Source organism: Phaseolus vulgaris, chromosome 8 (assembly GCF_051622355.1).
Source record: "Phaseolus vulgaris cultivar YP4 chromosome 8, ASM5162235v1, whole genome shotgun sequence".
Lineage (NCBI taxonomy): Eukaryota > Viridiplantae > Streptophyta > Magnoliopsida > Fabales > Fabaceae > Phaseolus > Phaseolus vulgaris.
Genome location: NC_143505.1, coordinates 61,884,376 through 61,902,717, shown reverse-complemented (window position 1 = coordinate 61,902,717; position 18,342 = coordinate 61,884,376). Strand labels below are relative to the sequence as shown.

The 18,342-nt window shown below is 32.5% G+C and overlaps 3 protein-coding genes across 4 annotated transcripts; 1 reads left to right on the top strand and 2 right to left on the bottom strand.

The window, feature by feature from the left end:
* The first annotated feature begins 418 nt into the window (after window positions 1-418).
* Window positions 419-4,069, top strand: LOC137823929 (zinc finger CCCH domain-containing protein 40). Its single transcript, XM_068629277.2, has 5 exons — window positions 419-564; window positions 704-842; window positions 1,368-1,637; window positions 1,975-2,198; window positions 3,012-4,069. Exons 2-5 carry the CDS (start codon window positions 738-740, stop codon window positions 3,865-3,867), a joined length of 1,455 nt encoding a protein of 484 aa, XP_068485378.1. The 5' UTR covers window positions 419-564; window positions 704-737; the 3' UTR covers window positions 3,868-4,069.
* A 230-nt stretch (window positions 4,070-4,299) lies between these two features.
* LOC137823930 (putative amino acid permease 7) lies at window positions 4,300-13,635 on the bottom strand. Of its 2 annotated transcripts, none has more exons than XM_068629279.2 (7): window positions 13,324-13,635; window positions 11,845-12,081; window positions 11,609-11,702; window positions 6,073-6,287; window positions 5,695-5,828; window positions 5,149-5,376; window positions 4,300-4,875 (listed from the first exon to the last, which is right to left on the bottom strand). In XM_068629279.2, the coding sequence occupies exons 1-7, from the start codon at window positions 13,388-13,390 to the stop codon at window positions 4,474-4,476; spliced, it is 1,377 nt and encodes a 458-aa protein (XP_068485380.1). In that variant the 5' UTR covers window positions 13,391-13,635; the 3' UTR covers window positions 4,300-4,473. The 2 variants fall into 2 exon arrangements, with proteins under 2 accessions (XP_068485380.1, XP_068485379.1); XM_068629278.2 differs by lacking the exons at window positions 11,609-11,702; window positions 11,845-12,081; window positions 13,324-13,635 and adding exons at window positions 6,471-6,564; window positions 6,653-6,886; window positions 6,985-7,706.
* A 1,022-nt stretch (window positions 13,636-14,657) lies between these two features.
* COX15 (cytochrome c oxidase 15) lies at window positions 14,658-18,305 on the bottom strand. Its single transcript, XM_068629042.1, has 7 exons — window positions 17,969-18,305; window positions 17,444-17,751; window positions 16,626-16,851; window positions 16,292-16,537; window positions 16,073-16,183; window positions 15,688-15,819; window positions 14,658-15,088 (listed from the first exon to the last, which is right to left on the bottom strand). Exons 1-7 carry the CDS (start codon window positions 18,149-18,151, stop codon window positions 14,918-14,920), a joined length of 1,377 nt encoding a protein of 458 aa, XP_068485143.1. The 5' UTR covers window positions 18,152-18,305; the 3' UTR covers window positions 14,658-14,917.
* Between the last annotated feature and the right edge of the window lie 37 nt (window positions 18,306-18,342).

Genomic DNA, 18,342 nt, shown 5'->3' with positions numbered 1-18,342 from the left:
TGCATTTTATACTATAAAACAACTACCAATCAAATGATAAGAAATGATAAAATCTATAATTCTTAAGAGAGATAAGATAGAAAAAAACAATAATTTTTAAGAGATATAATATTTAATATTTAATATTATATATTATATATATATATATTATAATATATAATATATGTAATATATAATATATATAAAATATAATATTTAATATATAAAATTAATAAATAATATTTAAAATTAATAACTTTTTTTTCCGAAATAACAATATATTAATATTAAAAATAAAATAAAAAAATATTTTTAATTAATTATGAGATTAATAAATTATTTAATAAATACTAAAAAATAAAAAATAACAATTATAATGGAAATCATTTATCTGTAATTATTAAAAATCCTAAACAATTTTAATAAACCATTTTAATTAGTCAACATTAACTTCTACAAACTTAGACCTAATATTTCTCCCTCTACACTGCTTCGTAGAGCAAATTGAACCGCCACGACCTCCGTTCCCCGCGGTGTTCATTGCCAAGTTCTTTCCGTTCCCTTGCCTGACCTCACCGCTAATTGGTATACGAAATCGAAGTTCATAAAAACAATTTATTCAATTTCAGATTTCCCATTTCCGTATTCTATTGATGTTTTTTTATTTTCTAATAAAGTAAATGCTCTGATTCTTTTTACCTTCTTTCCGTTTTTTCTTCTTCAGCTTCGATTTTGTTGCAACCACCAAAGCCCTAACCATGGCACACAGGTTGCTCAGAGACCACGAAGCCGACGGTTGGGAACGTTCTGATTTCCCCATCATCTGCGAATCCTGCCTCGGCGACAGCCCCTATGTTCGAATGGTCCGTTTCAAATCTTACTCGTTTTATATTTGAGTGATTCTGCTTTGTTTTTGCGAGATTGAATGGGATATTGGAAGATAGCACTTATAATAACTAACAAGTGACGATTCTTTAACTGTGTCATTTGCTTTCACTAGCACGGGCTGTGAGAACAGTAACATTTTCTCACCGACTAGTCGTTTTTCTGTGTTTGTTTGGGGAGGAATTTTAAAGGTTGAAGGAACAGTTGAGTTAGATTTTGATATATTGAATGCCTTTCAAAGGAAAGGATAACTTTTATCTTTTAATTTATACTTTCAATTTCCGTAGAATTTAAAGACTGTAGGAAATAAATCTGGGTTAGTTTTCTTGTGATTATTGTCATGTTTGGTATTTAAAACTAAGAAGTTTTTTTCAATTTCTTCTTCTTTTGAGGTATGGAACAATAGGTTTGTTTATCACATAGTAGTTAATGTTGAGATTAAAACCATTGCCGTATGCTATTGTTTTCTAATTGCTTCTCGTCGTGTTTATTTTCGTGTGCAGACAAGAGCAGAGTATGACAAGGAGTGCAAGATTTGTACACGGCCATTCACTGTGTTTAGATGGAGACCAGGTAGAGATGCGAGATACAAGAAAACTGAGATATGTCAGACATGTAGTAAATTGAAAAATGTCTGTCAAGTGTGCCTTCTGGACCTTGAATATGGACTACCGGTTCAAGTCCGAGACACAGCTCTCCATATTGATTCCAATGATGCCATTCCAAAGAGTGATGTTAATAGGGAGTATTTTGCTGAAGAGCATGACCGTAAGGTATGTTTTCCTTATGCCATTGCATATATAGTTTATAATAGTTTAATGTAATTAATGATTAGAAAAGTAGTAGTGTGTTTAAAGTCATTCTGTATGTAGTTGTGAGTGAATTGTTATTTTTTTGGTCAATATCTTTTTTGTAATATTTTGGAGTTACCTTTTTTATTGCATGCAGAATTCCTCAACCAGGGAACTCTGATTTTCATAGTCATTTCATAACAGCTATTAAAATCTCAAATTTTCTTTATCCATCTCTTTTAGGATTTATACTATTTTAACTCAGTTCCCGGTCATTACTTGATCATATCTTTTTACTAAGAATAAAAGTATGGTGCAGGCTAGAGCTGGTATAGATTATGAATCTTCTTTTGGAAAAGCACGTCCTAATGATACTATCCTGAAGCTTCAAAGAACAACTCCATATTACAAAAGAAACCGGGCGCATATTTGCAGTTTCTACATAAGGGGTGAATGTACCAGAGGAGCCGAGTGCCCTTATAGACACGAGATGCCAGAAACTGGGGAATTGTCTCAACAAAATATTAAAGATCGTTATTATGGGTATGTATGGTTAAAAGTGACTTATTTGCTTATGACCTTTACATACTTGTTCTCTCTTGCAGTTGCTCTTTTTATTCCAAATTAGTTGTCTCTATGTATTGTCATTGGAACTGGGCAGCAACTCAAGCATTTCCATCTCCGTGATGGATACAATTGTTACTTCATTAGGTAGTCAGTTCTTTTGTGGTTGTCCTATGTGATGTGATAGTTCTGCTGGTAGGAAGCTGTGTTTAAACAACAATAAGTAAACCTTCCTCCACCGAGTGGGGTCTGGTGTAGATGTCAAAATCACCATCTGAGGATCCAAATTGGGGAGGAAATATTATGATACTAAGTTACTAACTGCCATGTAATTGCATTTTGGGCTTTCTTTGTTTCCTTCTATATGTGAAGTGGAACGACTTATCCTGTCTGCATACAACCTTCGTAATCTATCTTACTTTTAAGAACATGTTTTTTGTAGTTTGCTTCTTCTCAACTTGTTGAAATAGATTTTTTTTTATATGGACGAAGGATGATTCCTTTGTACAACCTTCAATTTTCAATAGTGGCAAAAAGTCATGTAGCAGACATCAATAGCTATCAAACATCTTATTGTGAGGATAACCTTTTGCTTCTATATTTTTAGTGCATCATGGATATACGATCATTTTTTTCTATCTCGTATTAACCTGTGGTGGTCTACTTATTCTTTGTTTTATCTGCATAATTTTCTAGTGACTACATATACTGATGATATTTCTAGTGGCTGTAGCCGGTGCTGTTTATAATTTTTCCTCTATTAATATTCTGTTCATGCTTTAAATTATTCAGGGTGAATGATCCAGTGGCCTTGAAGCTACTTGGCAAGGCAGGGGAGATGGCCACTCTGGAGGCTCCTGAGGATGAGAGCATTAAAACTCTCTATGTTGGTGGACTTGATGCTAGGGTCACTGAGCAGGATTTGCGGGATAACTTCTATGCTCATGGAGAAATTGAATCTATAAAAATGGTTCTGCAACGGGCTTGTGCTTTTGTATCATATACTACCCGAGAAGGCGCAGAAAAGGCAGCAGAAGAACTCTCGAACAAACTGGTTATTAAGGGCCTAAGGCTAAAGCTGATGTGGGGCAGGCCTCAGACATCAAAACCTGAGTCAGATGGCTCTGATCAAGCTAGGCAGCAGTCATCTGTGGCTCATAGTGGATTGTTGCCTCGGGCAGTTATATCACAGCAGCAGAACCAGGACCAAACTCAAGGAACACTTTTCTATAACAATCCACCACCTATGCAGCAGGAAAGAAGCTACTACCCGTCAATGGATCCTCAAAGAATGGGTGCCCTTATTTCATCTCAAGATGGTCCTCCTGGTGGGCCTTCTGGGTCGGGGGAGAACAAGTCCAGTTTGGAGAAGCAGCCAATGCAACACTATGCCCGTCCAATGATGCCTCCTCCCCCTGGCCAATATCACCATCAGTATTACTCTCCATATGGTTATATGCCGCCAGTTCCCCCTTATCAACAGTACCCACCACCTCCATACAATACTGCCGCTCCATCCCAGCCGCCGGCTGCAAATCATCCTTATCAGCATTCTACGCAACCAGTGTCTTCACAGACAGGGTCTGTACAGGCTGCACATGCCCCAACTGAATCTGGAACATCAACATCGGGGTCACAGCAGCAATGAACTTGCCCATATTGATGTTTTTAGTAATGCTTAAGTTATTCCTTAAACTGACCATGACGGAAAATATTTCCACCCAAGCTGTTAATTTACCATCACTACTAGCTTGGTATTGCTTGTGTTGTGGCTTGAACAAGTTATTTTTATTATTGGATTTTGTACTTTTGTAACTCTTGGCTCACGTTAGTACTAGTTTGTCATCAAATTCTAATGTTTGGCTACAGTTTTTGTTACAAAGCAATTGGTAAAGATGGCTAATTGATTATATATCATCTAATAACTCGAGAAAATATATATTGTTTTAAAATTCTCTATTGTTGAGGGTTGTATTTTTCCTTGTATTTTGAAAAAAAAACTTCGAGTGATTATTGATCTATAAAATTCGGAATACAATTTTAAAAAAGATAAAATTAAATTTTACAGGGATGCATAATGAAAAAAAGTCTTAATCCATATTACACTTTGTTTAAAGGGAATTCTTCACCAAACAAAAGAGGACTTTTTCCATGTCTAAGACCAACTTCACAAACAATGGAATTAACGTGAAACTGAAATACATGAAATAGATGCCAACAAGACAATGAACACAAACAAACGAAGCACCCTTCATTAGCTTAGTTTCTCGCTTATGATTCCTTCAAGTGATCCAATGAGACCTAGTAGTGACACAAGAAAGCAAATAAAGCTGAAGGTTCTTAAGACAATCCATTTTCTAGACCAAGCTTCAATTTTCCTCTGCACAAAATACATCTCTACTGGGAAATATATAGCCAATGGCCAAAATCCTAAGGCTCCTAGCACTCCCAGAACTTGATTAAAGTAAGGAAATAGGATCGCAAGTCCAGTTGTGGAAACCACATAGGCTGTTCTAAAACATATCCTCAACAAGTTTAGCTGAAAATCTGGCAACAAAGGCACTCTCAGTTGGTAGAAATTATTCACAAAGCCACTGTTCGGGTACTTTTTTGAACACCATCTTTCAACAGCACTATATATCGGCTGACAGTAAATCTGACAATAAAGATCATAGACAATAATCAAAACTATCATTTGTCAGATAATATGAAAAGAATTCATATACAGTTGCATATATAGACCATAATTCACATAAGGGAGGTAATTGAAACAATTATCATAAGGTAAGAAATGGACAGAAATTAAGGAATTGCTAGAAAAGATGCATCATGAAATTTTGAAGTGAATGCACCAGGTAAATAAGAAGTGAAAGTAGTAGTTCAATTGATTAATAAGAAGCTTTGTTCTCATGTATAAAATATATAGTACCTGATATCCTCCCACCAAGTGAAGAACAATGCAAGCATTAGCAAAGTCAATGAGCCAATAAGGCTCATAAAACCCAAACCCTGTCAAGAGGTTCCCTGGAGTTTGATTTCCAAAAGCTGCATATCCAAAGCATCCACAACAGAGATAGAAGAATGTTGTAATGAGGATAGCAATAATGGAGGCCTTTTTCATGGTCTTGTTTTCTGGTGGAGGAGACTCTAGAGTGTCCTTTAGTCAAAATAAACAAACTCAATATTTGGTTTCAACAGTAAATTCGATCTTGTTTTTAATAGGTGCAAATCTCATTTTTATAAGCCGATTTTATGAGGTTGAATTAGGTTTAAATACACTTCTTAATAGTTTTAGAGTTTAATTTCGATAAGATAAATATAGACAATCAATGAATAAAAAATCTAGTTATATATGACTTTTAGTTAATATAAATTTCAACAAAGTTACCTTAAATGACAATCTATGAGTGAATGACAAAACAAAATCTCTTTATAGTTTACACTGTCAATCCATTTAAATTCATATGAAAGGTACCTGTATCTCAAGGAGGATTACTGAGTATGGATAAGCAAAGGCAATGTCACCAATTGCTTGGAATACTAACCATAACTTGTCAGAAATATTTGCAGCTGGTACTCCTGTTAAACTACCCATAATTCTTCCATTTTCTGTCAAGGTAGCATAAGTTTCATCATTCATTGTTCTCTTTCAACTCTTTGACTCTAAAACATATCCTAATATAGTTCATACCTGAATCTAACTTTCCATATACTTTGCCATTTAATATGTTTTTAGCAGCTAGATATGTGTTTTAGTACAAAATACATGTTTTTTCCTTCATTTTCTTGCTTCAATAATCAGAAGGCTTGGAAGGACAAGTAAACAAATCCCAATTGTGAAATTGAAAGTTACCTATTACTGTTGTGATGCCAAGTCCAAGTCCAATAGATGAATATGTAAAGGACATTATGGCAGCAACAATGGAAACCCATGCCATGTTATGGAGGTCTGGTATGAATGACATTATGATCTGAACCAGTCCAAACAACATCATGTATACTGCATCCCCATATTTACAAGGAGCCTCATGCCCTTCCTTGTGATAACAATTTGATTTCAGTATCGCTCTGTATTTGTAGAAAAAACCAAGCACCCTTAGGACATGAACATGATTATCATTAAGGTAGACTAGTATCTTCAATATTACATGAAATAAAAAAATGATAGAAGCAACTAGCTAAAACACAGATTCATACTTGCATATAAATAATGATCTTCTCATTTTAGATGGGGTTTAACTGGAATAGTACCTCAAACAGGTTGCTGTGGTAATTACATAAGCAACACCAACACCATACAAGCTCAAATATTGAAGGAAACCAGCTAACCATGTCCTTTTATTGCCTAAACTTAGAGTAAACATGATTAGTTTGCATAATTATGATGGAAGTTCAGTGGAACCATGTTCTGAATTTTAGACTAGAGTGACTACCAAGATAGATTCTAACAGCATCCATGTAAGAGTAGTTTCTTTTCCCAGTTACAGGATCCAGAGTTCTGTAACAATCAGAAAGGAGGAATGAAGAAAGACACGCCACAATTGCACAAAAAAGCAAGAAAAATGGTCCTGCAATCCATCCCAATTGGGAAGTACTCCATGCCAGAGACAGAACACCAGCACCAATAATGGCTGTGATGATATGAGCCACAGCACTCCATATAGTTCCTGATAGAATTGATGGAAGGACTAAAATTCAGAAGCCAAAATTCATATATAAGAACATGAAACTCTTATGGTTATGGTATGGCCCTAGAGATTTTTACCAGTCCTCTTGGCACGCCCATCATCATCATAATCACCAGTACCACTTCTAGATATTTGGAGAGAGTTTTGAACAGCCATTTTTATCCAAGAATCCAACTCAGTTGATTTTCATGAATGTGATTGAATCCCTTAGAACAGTCTACAACTAACTACAATCAAACAAACTATATGGCATCTACTTGAGTTCGAAATCATGTTTGTTTGATAACAAAATAACTTTGGTTTCCAAGTACATCCTTATGAAATTATGAAGGAAGATACTATTTTGTTTGCAATTTCAAAATTGATGAAGAAGGACTCTCAGATGTCTATGACAACTCTCCTAAAGTTAACAGACTAACTAGATGCATGGAAGAGGTTTAAGGAAATAGTGTAAGTAAATCTAAAATAGGCTGATAAACATGTGTTTGTGTCTTGATGTCATTATAGGTACATGAGCTAAACCAAAATTCAAATAGTATCAACTTTTAGAAGCCATGTCCTTTGTGTGTAAAACAAAAGAGGGTGATTGGCTCAGGAAGATGAAGATGAAGGAGATTCTTTGAAATTTCTAAGAAACTGAGCTGCGTATGAGTATGGTTATAGGTTATGCAGAGCACCTTTTAATAAAAGGCTATTCAGTGGTCATCACAAGTTTTGAAATAGTGGAGTTGTCATGTTGTGGTGGAGTATATTCTCTCTATACTACCCAACATAGTGCAGATGGTTCAGTGATAAGTACCTATCAGAGGAGCAGAGGTACGTGAGTAAAATAGTGAGGCTAACGTGGGAAGATTCAAAATATCTAACATCATCACATCATGTCAAGAGTATTACTCACCTTAGTCAAAACACCACTCTATATTACATCACAATGGTTCATGCTTTATATCAGCATCGTGAGTCTACTATTTCAATCAATCTTTATATAACATATATTAAAAAATTTCAACTTATAAAAAAGTATTAATAGCACTTGATTATCTGTCCTATAAATATCAGTTCATCAACCATGACAATTTGTGTCAAGAGGTGGATTTAAGTCTAACTCAACACATGTTGTTGTGAAGTTTTGTACCTACTTATATACTATGAAAAGTTTTTATATCATCTCTAACACATCCCTCACGTCGAGACTGTCAACTCGTGCGTGAGACTATATATTATGAATGGTCTGATAACTAACGATCCGATAGTGAATGACTTGATAAGCTCAAACTCTTATTAAGATAGACTCTTATATCAGATTAAGTTTAAGCCTAACTCAATCTTATAAAATAGACTTATAAATAAGGTTTGCATCCACTTATATACTATGAAAAGTCTTTATCTCTACTCTATGTAGGATCTCCAACAATATGAAAATACCCCGCAGTTGGAAAAGAGAGAAGGGTTTTTATTGGACCTAAAAAAATATGATGTTGACTGAATTAATTTGAGTGTTTTAACTGATATTCAAACATAGTTCAAATGGCAGTATTCAATAAACCAAATGAATGAATATTTGAAACGAATGTGGTTTTGTGGATGAAAATAAAGCACCCCAAACGTGGGTAAGGTTTTATCTTATGAATCTATTTTCAACCCTTCTTTATCACACCTATAGCCTTTGAGGTGTAGCATCTTGAATAGAAAATATTGGATTTCATTGAATAGTGAGACATAAGAGGAACCTAATAGCAGCATTGTTCAACCCTAAGGCCTACTGGTTTAGCTTCCTTCACTTCAATCTCAAGGAACTCAAAAAATTTAAGATTCCATTGAAAAATTTGTAGACTCATTAGGGCAAAAACACCATCTTTATTCGGTTAGGTTTTTGTCTTTGGCAACTTTAATTGATCCGAATATCTTTTGGGTCATCCATATAAGGAAGATGTTAAGTGTTTTTTTATCAAAATAAATAAATAAAATAAAATGAGATATTTTAAGGATAAATAAAATAAAATAAGATATTTTAGGGATGTTTTAATTCTTATATTATATAGATACTGAGTGTTCGAATCCTTATACAGATACTTGATAAGAGTCCCAACTCTTATACAGAAAGTAGTCAAGATCAACGTGTCCAACACCTCTTGCAAACCAGAAGATTAACGCGCTTTTCTTAAAGAACCTTGTATGTTGGGATTATTTTAAACCAGAGAAAGAGCTACCACCATTGATGTGTGAATCACAAACTTTGTATTTATGGGTTTTTTTATATCTCACTCAACTTTTTCACTTATATTCGATATGAACTTTTAAATTCCTAATATTCTAAAGTTCCCAATTTCTATGTTGATTCATCTTATAGACCAGAGAATGAAGACAAAGAAACAAGAATATGATTAACGCTACCTAGGATTCCGAAGAACCGATACCAAAGTTGCAGACACAACACTTTAGTAGTAACACAAACAAAGAATCCACGAGTTGAATTTTCCTCTAGATTTGCACACAAAAGTTTTTTCTTTTGTGATACTGCCATTGGATAGATAATGAAAATAAATGTAAGGGTGCAGGAAAAAGATGAGTTTTTCTACGTATCATTGCAAAAATTTATTAAATAAAAATTAATTTTAGGAAAAAAAAATAGTTGTTAAATTAATTAAATTATATAAAGATTAGTAATATTTAAATTATTTTTTATTATTAATAAATAGTTTTTAAAATAGTATTTAATTAGTTATCAAATTTTAATTATTAATTTAAATAATTACTAGTTAATTACATACTAATTTAAAAATTATTTTTTAAAACATTTATTGAACAAGTATTTTAAAAGCCTAAAAACAGAAACAACTTAAAAATATGTTTTCTCATCTGTTTTTATCTTGTTTATTTTATTTTTCCTCAATTCCATATTCTACTGTGTATTACACTATTCTCTACCCACTGGGTTTTAATTGTATTTTGAAAATTAAAAAAAATAAAGAATAGAAATCAAATACACCCCAAATTCATCATGACATTTAAATTGTACAATTTAAAAAAAAAATCATATAAAAATGGGATTTTAGATTATGTAATCTAAATTTTTTTTCATACAAAAGTAACTTTCAAATTATACAAACGGAAAAACAATTTTTCATGACAAAGTAAAAAATTTAATATTTAGTAGGACATAGAAAGAAATTGTAGGGGTGCAAAAAGGAATGCCCCAATTATCGTAGTTCCCGTTGATAGCTAACCCAGCCCGTTAAGGGTAACAAAGTAGTACCCAATATTTCGAACAACAACTATAAGAGTTGAATGAAAAAAAAAAAAAAAAGTTTAAGAGGATTTTACCAAATACAAGTCTATTGTTGAGTTATCTAAATTTCGTTGAAATATCAATTAAATATTCATATCTTGCTTGTGCTTTTGGATTTCGTGGTTACAGATTTTTCAATTTTGTCTTCTATATATAGTCACTGTTATTATGTGACACTACGTTATGCAATAATGATTTTTCTTTTTCTCATATTTTTCTCTCATTATATACACTTTTGTTCTATTTATTTATTTTCAAATTAAGATTAAAATGTACTTTGTCATTCAAATCACTTTGCAATCCAATCCAATCATAGGTGCCATTTTTTTTATATCAAATAAAGTTTTACAGAGTACTTTTTGTATCATATAATATTTCTAATTTTACAAACATCTTTTAAAATGAAAATTCAAAAAGGCAAATTTTTACAAAACAAAAAGAGTCCGTAATTTAGACTTTCGTCGTGAAAACTTGTTAAGAATGGACAATGGTCAATGAGGCTTGGATGTGTATATCGAACACATGTATTCTACATGATACTTGTAGATATGTATTTGTGAAGTGTTTAATTTAAAAATTTAAAAAATATTTATTAGATTTTTGACAATTTTGAGCATAATTCTAATACAATTTTAAAAAGAAAAAATATATTAATTTTTTAAAAATTCAAATTTATTTTATAAATTTTTATTATGATTATAAAATAAGAAACAATTTTTTTAGAATTAGTCATGAAAAACAATTTTTTATTCTGAAAAAAAAATTAAACTATATTTATGTATATAAATATTTATTTTTAATTTATATAATTTATAATTATATAGTATATATATTTGTGTCTTACAATTATACACATCTTTCGTATCTTATGTGTGGTCAATGTCGTATTATTTCGTATTATTATATGTGTTAATGGTTGTGTTGAAACATTGAAAGTTATGTAATGATTTTTCTTGTACATTTTTGTGGACTAATTTTGATTCAAACTAGATATTTATCTCCATTCTATTTCACGAGATTCCATATATCTAAAGTTTGTTAAGTTTGTGACATAATATATCCAACTTCTTCAAACCAAATTTTGACATTTTCTAAGCTTTATTAAATAAAATCGTCAATGGTCACAACCATTTTTTATTTTTCCTTTAAAAAGTCTCAAATGATAGTTTGAGTAAAAGTTTAATACGCAAGAGAACTAAATAAAATAATCTAACTATTACCTAAATTAACCACACTCTAATTAGTTCCAAAAAAGTGCTTAATTATATGCAATTAAAAAAGACCTGCACACAATCTTTTGTGAATTAATTTTAGAAGAGTGATATCTAAAAAGTATTAAAATAATGATGACAAGACAATATTTAATTTGTAATTGATTAATTAATAATAAAGGTATAAGAAAATGGGGTTACCTGATACTGGTAGCAGAAGTAATAACATATGCAAGGGTAGCACCATATAAGCTTGCATGTACCAGCACTCCACACACCTTTTTCTTCCTCTCTCCTAATTTATCATAATATTTCTTAGACATATATATTTGCAATTAATTTAATAATGAAATTATTAATTAAAAATCATTTTTAAAAAATAAAAATAATTAATTATTATATTGATTAAATTATAGAGAGTGTTGCATGGCACTGACCTAGGTAGAGATGAACAGCATCCATGAGAGAGGGGCACCTAATGTTGCCATATTGAGGATGAGGAAATCTATAGCAGTCAGAAAGAAGGTCTACAGAAACAAAGGTTGTGATTGCAAACACCAAAATCATCAATGGACCACCAATCCACCCTAATTCTCCCACTGACCATGCCAGAGATAGCACTCCTGCTCCTATCACACCAGTTATTATGTGTGCCACTGCCTTCTGCAGATTACCTTCATGCATATAATCCAAACTTAGATCATTGAAAATTCTTAGAAGTTAGCCAATTTCATAGTATATAAGTTGGTGTAAATCTTTCGATTTATAACTCGGTTTTATAAGGTTAAGTTAAACTTAAAGTTTACTTCTTAATATGGTATCCAAGTCATTTCGAACTTATCCTTGTTGAACTTATCGGATCATCCGCTATCGAACCATTATAGAAGTTGGTGCAAATCTTTCGATTTATAAATCGGTTTTATAAGGTTAAGTTAGGTTTAAAGTCTACTTCTTAATATGGTATCTAAATCATTTCAAACTTATTCTAACGATTGTTTGTTGGGCTTATTAGATTATTCTCTATCGAACCGTTATAGAAACATCCATAAAATATAGTATCACACACAAGTTGGTAACATCAGCGTGAGAGGTATGTTGGAGATCTCACATCAATTAGAGATTAAGACATTTCATAATGTAAAAATAGATGTAAATACCTTATAAACCAATTTTATGAGATTGAGTTAAACTTAAAGTAAAATGATAATCGAATGAGATCACGCTTAATTGGAATAAGATTATTAAAACACAGTGCAATCATGCTGAATTGGAATATTAAAACACAGTAGAATAACTTGTATGTTTCAGCAGTGTATAAACAATACCTAGTTAATTAAGTACATTAACCTTGTCTAATTAAAACTGGTTAATTAACATTATTAAATATTTAAAACTACTTATGCTGATTGTGTTACTATAATATATTAAATTATACACTCTTTTTTTGTATTTATTACTTAAAGTTGGTAACTAACACCACAATGAAAAACTGGGTTTTAAAACTGACAGATAAAGCTACCAACTACCATTCGCAGAACAATCAGTCAAATAAATATTTGCTACAGTTTCTATCTAACCACACTTGCTAATACCATCTGTTTCAACTCACAGAAGAACACTGGTTTTTACATACACAAAACACTTGTTGAAACTACTAAAGATGGTTAAAAATTATTACTAAATTTTAAACTTAACTCAACCATCGTAAAACCAGCTTATGAATGATATTTGCATTCATTTATATGAAATGATATAATCTCTAATCGATAAGAAAGTTCCAACAAGTAGGTTGATGAGGAAAAAGAAAAAAGTTTTTATCAACATCGAAATCAGAAGAAGTAAAGTTGAAATGATGATGAGGAATTTGAGAGAAATAAATAGAGTAGTAGCAGATATGCTGAGAAGCATGCACAAACCAGTTCTTCTTAAAGGATCTTGAATCAAAGGTGCTCTTGAATCCTCAAATATTTCTTCTTCACCCATCTTAAAACCAATTCTTGCAACTCTTCAAGTTTGATCTTTGCTAGCTTCTCTCAGGGCAGAAGAACATGAAATATGAATGATGAACACAACAGATGAATTTGGAACATCACCTAACTCTTCTTCTATCTGAACTTCTTGTCTTCTTCATCACATGTTTTTCTTCTCCAACTGTTAGTTTTGTCACCAAAAGATAATGCAAATCTAACGTAGAAACCAGAAAAACCTTTTTTATTCATGCCAAAAATGATAAGCCTATGTCCCATGTCCCCACTTAATACTTTTTTCAAAGAAAATAATTAAATTTAGTTCTAGAAGATTGGTAATATATATTAAGAAATTTATTTATAATTTAAAATAGTTTCGTCATAGTTTACACGAAATAGATACTTGAACTGACTAAATATAAAAAAAGTATATCTTCGTGAAACCAATATCTATGATTTTAAAATATAAATTTGCAACCCAAAAAAATATAAATTTCATTTAAAGTTTAAAATATACTACATATATATCTATATGATTTTACATGCTATCGGTTTCAAAGAATTTCCATATTTAATTTGTTTTTAAGATTTATAAAGTGGCATATTTAAACTCAGAAGCTCGTGAAACATATCAATATAAAAAAATTATTAAATAAAATTAATTTTTAGAGAAAAAAATTATTATATTAAATAAATTAATTATTATTTTAAAAATTAAAAAAGTATTATTATTTAAATTAATTTTATTATTAATAAATAATTTCTAAATTAATATAATCCACTTCGAGTTGTTGGATTGAAAATGCGAAACAAAGTCACTCCCAACTATAAAAACAATATTATTACAGGTACCAAAAAGTCAGAGACAAGTCCATTTCAATAACGATTATTTACGTTATATTTGTATTAATAAACATAATATTTTAATGTGAATCTTATATATTTTTTAATTTTAAAAAACCCACGCATATAATGTGCATTAAAATATTACTTATTGATGTAAAACTTAGAAATCCTATTGTATAACAAACACGTCACAAGAAAAAGAAAATTTAATAAATTTGTCATAGTAAGTATGGATTTTCGAAAGTTTAGATTAACTTATATTGACTTACATTTAAATTTGTATATATATTAGTTACGATTTTACTTTTAATATCGTAGTAATTATTTTTAGTAGGATAACTAATTTTCTTAGTTGAATTAATTATTTTTTATTTCAAGGGTTTGTTACATAATTTACTTTCGAACAAGATAATTAAGTGAAGAAAAAAGCCATCATCAAAGTTGGAAGACCATGGATTATGCAGCTTCTAAGTTGTTACAATTTACACAATTATTCTCTATAATAATATTTAGCATACATTACAAAAATAATAGATAGCATAATTAACAAATCAGTTGCATTATCATGAACTTTCGGGCTTCAAATGTAGAAACCAAAGACAGAAGACTCCAACAGAGGAAAATTGGACTAGGAAATCAATGCCAAACTTGGCATGGAAAAAATAACAAAGGCTAATTCTTGATGCAATGGAAACAATTAGTGTGCTTTGATAACTTGAGGCAGAGTTTTGAGAAGGGACAAAGATGGCCTTCGAACGGTGTGATTAAGCAGTAACATGAATGTCAGAAGTGTTAAGGCTCCAGCTTGATGAGCAGTGCCCAGTGAAACAGGTACATACGAAAGTAGCGTTGAAACTCCTAGAGTCACCTGTAACCATGCAAAACTAATTAAATAATATACCTAATCATATAGTAGATTGCTAACAAAATAAGTAAAAAGCATGCAAAAACATTATACGATGAGTTTTACATTCACTTATATACTATAAATTGGTCTTATCATTAATCTAAGATCTCTAACACATCTCCCTCACGCCGAAACTTGTCAACTTGTGCAAGGATCGTCCATCGTCAACAAGGACGTTCTAGTGCGTTGTATATTCTTATCCAAGACTTGTATCATTTGAAAATGCCATGTGAATCGCTAGACTTGTCATCTGATAATATATTAAGAAATAGACCTTAAACCTAATTCAACCTTACAAAACTAGTTTGTAAGGTGAGATTTAGACTCACATATACTATGATTTGTAAGGTGAGATTTAGACTCACATATACTATGAATTGACCTTATTTCTAGTCAATGTGTGAACTCCAACAAGCAACAGGTGTGAGTATTCCGCCTAGACAAAGGAGGCAATATAACAACAAGCAGATAGCTAGCTAGCAACAACAGTAAAGCAGTATCCCAACAATACAAAAAGAAAAATATTAATGCAAGATAAAACTGCAAATTGAAATTATTACTTGAAGAGCTGCCATGCCAACAGTGCCTCCAATCGCAGATCTTATTGCAGGATGTATGTCCAGCTTCCTTGTTGACCACCATAAGATCCCCACTGAAATCAGAGTTGCAGTTGCAAGTATACGGTGATCAAGCTGTCAAGGACAAAACACATATCAGAATTTCATGCTATTAAACTTTGGCTTCCAAACACCTATTAGAATTTCATGTTAAGAGGATAAATTTACTACTACCTACTCCAAACATGGATTATTTCCAAACTTCATTCAGTTAAAATTTCTAAATTCTTGAAAAGCCAAGATAAATCCAACCAAAAGAAGAATAAAAAAAAACAAAGGTATTACTCACTATCTTTACTTTTCAGAGATATGAACATGGATTACTTACCTGTACAGTTGATGTATTCTCAAAGAAATTGCGAATCAGAGGCTTCATTACAAAAATATCTTCCGGTATCCATGTATCACCCATCTTCGGAAAAGTATTAAATGCATGCCCCTGGAAATCCACATGTAAGCGGTGTGATCATTCTTCATCCTTGCCAAAGGCTAAATTACCATTTCAAATAAAAATGGAAGGGCAGAAACTATTGAATAAAGAACATACAGCATCATTTCCAGCAACAAATGCACCAGAGACAGCAGTTAGACCAACAAGCATGCTGATAGGCAATGCAAGTCTCCTCACTTTAGCTGCCCCACGAACCCATGTTAGGGATTCAGTGGGTGGTTCAGGCAAAACAACAGAAAGTGCAGTCCAAAAGAGGCCACAGTAAATAGCAAATGCTGAGGTAAGATGAGCTGCTAGACGATAAGGGCTTACCCTTGGTTGAGAATATTCAGATGGCGGTTCCTAAGGAAAGAAAACGTTATTAGAGTCAGATAGTGCGGGCCAATTTCAACTTCAAACAAAGAGGAATTTATATTATTTATGTTCCAACCTCTAAACCACTTTTGACCATCCACCAACCAATGAGACCCTGACCAGCACCCAGGGCAAAAAGAGCAGAGAGTCTAAGTCCTAATCTCAAGGTAATATACCCTTTATGAAGAAAATATGAATATGGCAAAGCAAACATAACTCCTAACGCCCTTCCCCACATACGATGTGCATATTCCATCCAATAGATGAATTTGAATTCTTCAATCTGCATGCCTCTGTTAACACTGCAACATGGGAAAAACTAATTATCATCATGACATTCATAACAACTACTAAGCTCTATCAGACTGAGAATCAAATCACTTCCACTTAATCAATACCTTGTTTTTCTTGTAATAAATACACAATCAATACTTAAAAAATTGTAGATTCTAATAAGAACTTGAAAGGTAAAACAAGCCTGTCCATTGGCGCAGTTCCAATGCAGTCAACTATTCTCCATCACTGCATATTAATTATCCTCCCCATACTCTGAATCACACAATCATGCTCCTCATTTTTTCTTGCAGTGTGAAGTTTGAACTATTATTTAACCACGTTAATTTTATGATGAAGTTTGAGCACAGTTGTATGAAACATTATTCCTAGAATTTTAATCATTGAATTTTTATGATTTGATTTTATAAGCTTTAACAATTAGTCAGCCGACTTGAAAAGGACTTATTTACATGAATTGATGACTTTGTGTGTCTTCTCACCCAGAAAAAACAAGTCCCTTGATGCATTTCATAAGTTGATGGAAAAACTAAACGTGTAGAATTATAAACTCTACAACAGTATATGCTCACTCAGGAGGAGCAAGTGATTGCGGTTTACCGTTTGTACTCAGGTGACTCCTTATACTTGTCAAACTCTTTCAACCATTCCTCGTCTGACAAAGGAGGAAGAGTGCCAGTGAATTTCCAATCAGTCATTGAAAGACCAGATCGGGTGAGTCTGGTTAAACCCCCAAGCACCACCATGCTGAACACCCATGCTGCAGAGCCAAAGAGCCACATTCCAACCACTTTCTGTGCATGAGAACCCCCACTCACAAGCAGCTTCAATCCCTCCTCCTTGTGTTGAGCCCCAGCAGCCACCATCTTAGAAAAGTTCCTTGCGTGTGACACATGAACATGATGACCCTAAAAGCATCATCACAACACAATTACAATCATAAGGGATTAATTAAAAAAGAAGAATAGTAACAATCTTCCCAGAATGGCACAGAGATTGAACATTTAGTAGCAATAGTGAATACATAAAGCAAAAGGAAGAGATCACCCCATAGGTCATACAAGTTTATCAAAATTGAAAATTGAAGAGAACCCAGATGAGAAAAGAAGGAGAAAGTGTGGAAACCTTGGGAATAAGATGGGATCGGAAAGCATGGATGTAATGGGTGGCGACGGGAGGGGTTAGAAACTTGAAAGGTGGTGGTTGGGTTGAAGAAGAGAAAGACGTCGTCGTTCCTCTTAGTTTGGGAATTCCAATTGCTTCTTTGCCGCGTCTCAGCACTGACCACACCCTTCCCCTCCCAAACATCTCTCTTTCTCTCTCTCTCTTGCAACTTGCAACTTTCAATCAGAGGGTTTAACCAAGGTTTTTGTTTTCCCAAACCCAAAAGAACACTTCTAACGCCTTTTCCCACCACTGATGTTTCCTTTTTCTAATAGCTTATCAAATGATCCAATCCAATAAATATTTATTAGATTCTTCACAATTTTAATATCATT

Coding starts and splice junctions, on each gene's coding strand:
- LOC137823930 (XM_068629278.2), bottom strand. CDS start 7,063: ATGGCTGTTCAAAACTCTCTCCAAATATCTAGAAGTGGTACTGGTGAT. Junction 6,565..6,652: donor TGCTGTTAGAATCTATCTTG/GTAGTCACTCTA, acceptor CTCTAAGTTTAG/GCAATAAAAGGACATGGTTA. Junction 4,876..5,148: donor ACTTGGTGGGAGGATATCAG/GTACTATATATT, acceptor CTTTATTGTCAG/ATTTACTGTCAGCCGATATA.
- COX15 (XM_068629042.1), bottom strand. CDS start 18,151: ATGTTTGGGAGGGGAAGGGTGTGGTCAGTGCTGAGACGCGGCAAAGAA. Junction 17,752..17,968: donor GATCCCATCTTATTCCCAAG/GTTTCCACACTT, acceptor TGATGCTTTTAG/GGTCATCATGTTCATGTGTC. Junction 15,089..15,687: donor TTGGCATGGCAGCTCTTCAA/GTAATAATTTCA, acceptor GCATGGTTACAG/GTGACTCTAGGAGTTTCAAC.
- LOC137823929 (XM_068629277.2), top strand. CDS start 738: ATGGCACACAGGTTGCTCAGAGACCACGAAGCCGACGGTTGGGAACGT. Junction 1,638..1,974: donor CTGAAGAGCATGACCGTAAG/GTATGTTTTCCT, acceptor AGTATGGTGCAG/GCTAGAGCTGGTATAGATTA. Junction 2,199..3,011: donor ATTAAAGATCGTTATTATGG/GTATGTATGGTT, acceptor TAAATTATTCAG/GGTGAATGATCCAGTGGCCT.